This window comes from Sorex araneus, chromosome 2 (genome assembly GCF_027595985.1).
Source record: "Sorex araneus isolate mSorAra2 chromosome 2, mSorAra2.pri, whole genome shotgun sequence".
Lineage (NCBI taxonomy): Eukaryota > Metazoa > Chordata > Mammalia > Eulipotyphla > Soricidae > Sorex > Sorex araneus.
In genome coordinates this window covers 205,169,047-205,170,627 of record NC_073303.1, presented here as the reverse complement: position 1 = coordinate 205,170,627, position 1,581 = coordinate 205,169,047, and the positions used below count along the sequence as shown (strand labels likewise).

The 1,581-nt window shown below is 56.3% G+C and overlaps 1 protein-coding gene across 1 annotated transcript; it reads left to right on the top strand.

Annotated features, from left to right (window-relative positions):
- The first annotated feature begins 347 nt into the window (after positions 1 to 347).
- Positions 348 to 1,298, top strand: LOC101550703 (olfactory receptor 56-like). The gene has a single exon (XM_004615366.2). The coding sequence runs from the start codon at positions 348 to 350 to the stop codon at positions 1,296 to 1,298; it is 951 nt and encodes a 316-aa protein (XP_004615423.2).
- Positions 1,299 to 1,581: the final 283 nt, after the last annotated feature.

Here is a 1,581-nt window from a genome sequence, read left to right as displayed (position 1 = left end):
TCTTCTTCTTCTTCTTCTTCTCCTCCTCCTCCTCCTCCTCCTCCTCCTTCTCCTCCTCTTCCCAGCTGTACTCTATCTCTTTATATCTTAGACCACAACTTCTTGATCCACTCACCAGTAGTTGGCCATTCATGCTGTTTCCACATCTCGGCTAGTGTACTAAGTATGGCAATGAACATATATCCTTCCAAATGAAGGCTTCTGTGTTTGGGGGATAGCTGCAGGAGGTCCCATGATGTTATATTTCAAGAGAATCACACCTTGCCTTGTCCTCAGTGCTGTGGCACTAAACACACACCTCCTGCTTCCAGATCTGCCCCGTGTGGTACCACAGCATTGTGTGCACGATGGCCTGGGTGGGGAACCAGACCCTCATCTCCCACTTCATCCTCCTGGGCCTCTTCACCCACACGCCACTCCACCTCTTCCTCTTCTCGCTCATCATGCTCATGTTTCTTGTGGCCCTGTCTGGCAACGGGCTCATGATCCTACTCATCAACGTGGACGCTCGCCTGCACAGCCCCATGTACTTCTTCCTCAGCTGGCTGTCCCTCATGGACCTCATGCTCATCTCCACCATCGTGCCTCGGATGGCTGCCGACTTCCTCCTGGGTGGCGGTACCATCTCCTTCACCGGCTGTGGGCTCCAGATCCTCTTCTTCCTCACCCTTCTGGGCGATGAGTGCTTCCTCCTGGCCTTCATGGCCTATGACCGCTATGTGGCCATCGGCAACCCGTTGAGGTACTCGGTGATCATGAGCCGTCGCGTCTGCTGGCTCATGGTGGTGGGCTCATGGCTCTTTGGCCTGGTGGACGGACTCATCCAGGCTGTCTTCACCCTGCGCTTCCCCTACTGCGGCTCCCAGGAGATCGACCACTTCTTCTGTGAGGTCCCAGCCGTGCTCAAGTTGGCTTGTGCCGACACGTCTCTCTACGAGACCATGATTTACGTCTGCTGCGTGCTCATGCTGCTGCTGCCCTTCTCTGTCATCTCGGCCTCCTACGTGCGCATCCTGGCCACAGTGCTCCGCATGCGCTCTGCGGAAGGCCGGCAGAAGGCCTTCGCCACCTGCTCCTCCCACATGGCCGTGGTCTCTCTCTTCTACGGGGCCGCGATGATCACGTACATGCGACCCCAGGCCTATCACTCCTCCAAGCAGGACAAGGTGGTGTCCGCCTTCTATACCATGATCACCCCCATGCTCAACCCCCTCATCTATAGCCTGCGGAACAAGGAAGTGACAGGGGCGCTCAAGAAACTCCTGGGGAGGTGTCCCTGCAGTGGGGGGCAGGCTTAGCTTGGCTCCTGCACAGGATCAGCTAGTTGCTGTTGAAGGAAAGGAGAAAGTAACTCGCTCTATTGAAATAAAACACCCTTTGCTTAATGCAATAGTTCTGACCTTCGTGTCTCAGGCTGAGCCAGTGGGGTTACGAAGAACAGAGAATGCTGAGCCTTGGGCCAGAGCCATAGCACAGCTGGGAGGGCACCTGCCTTCACATGGCTACCCGGGTTAATCCCTGGCATCCCCGAGGGGCACTTGAGGACTGCCAGAGTGTTTCCTGGCAGTGCAGAGCCAGGAG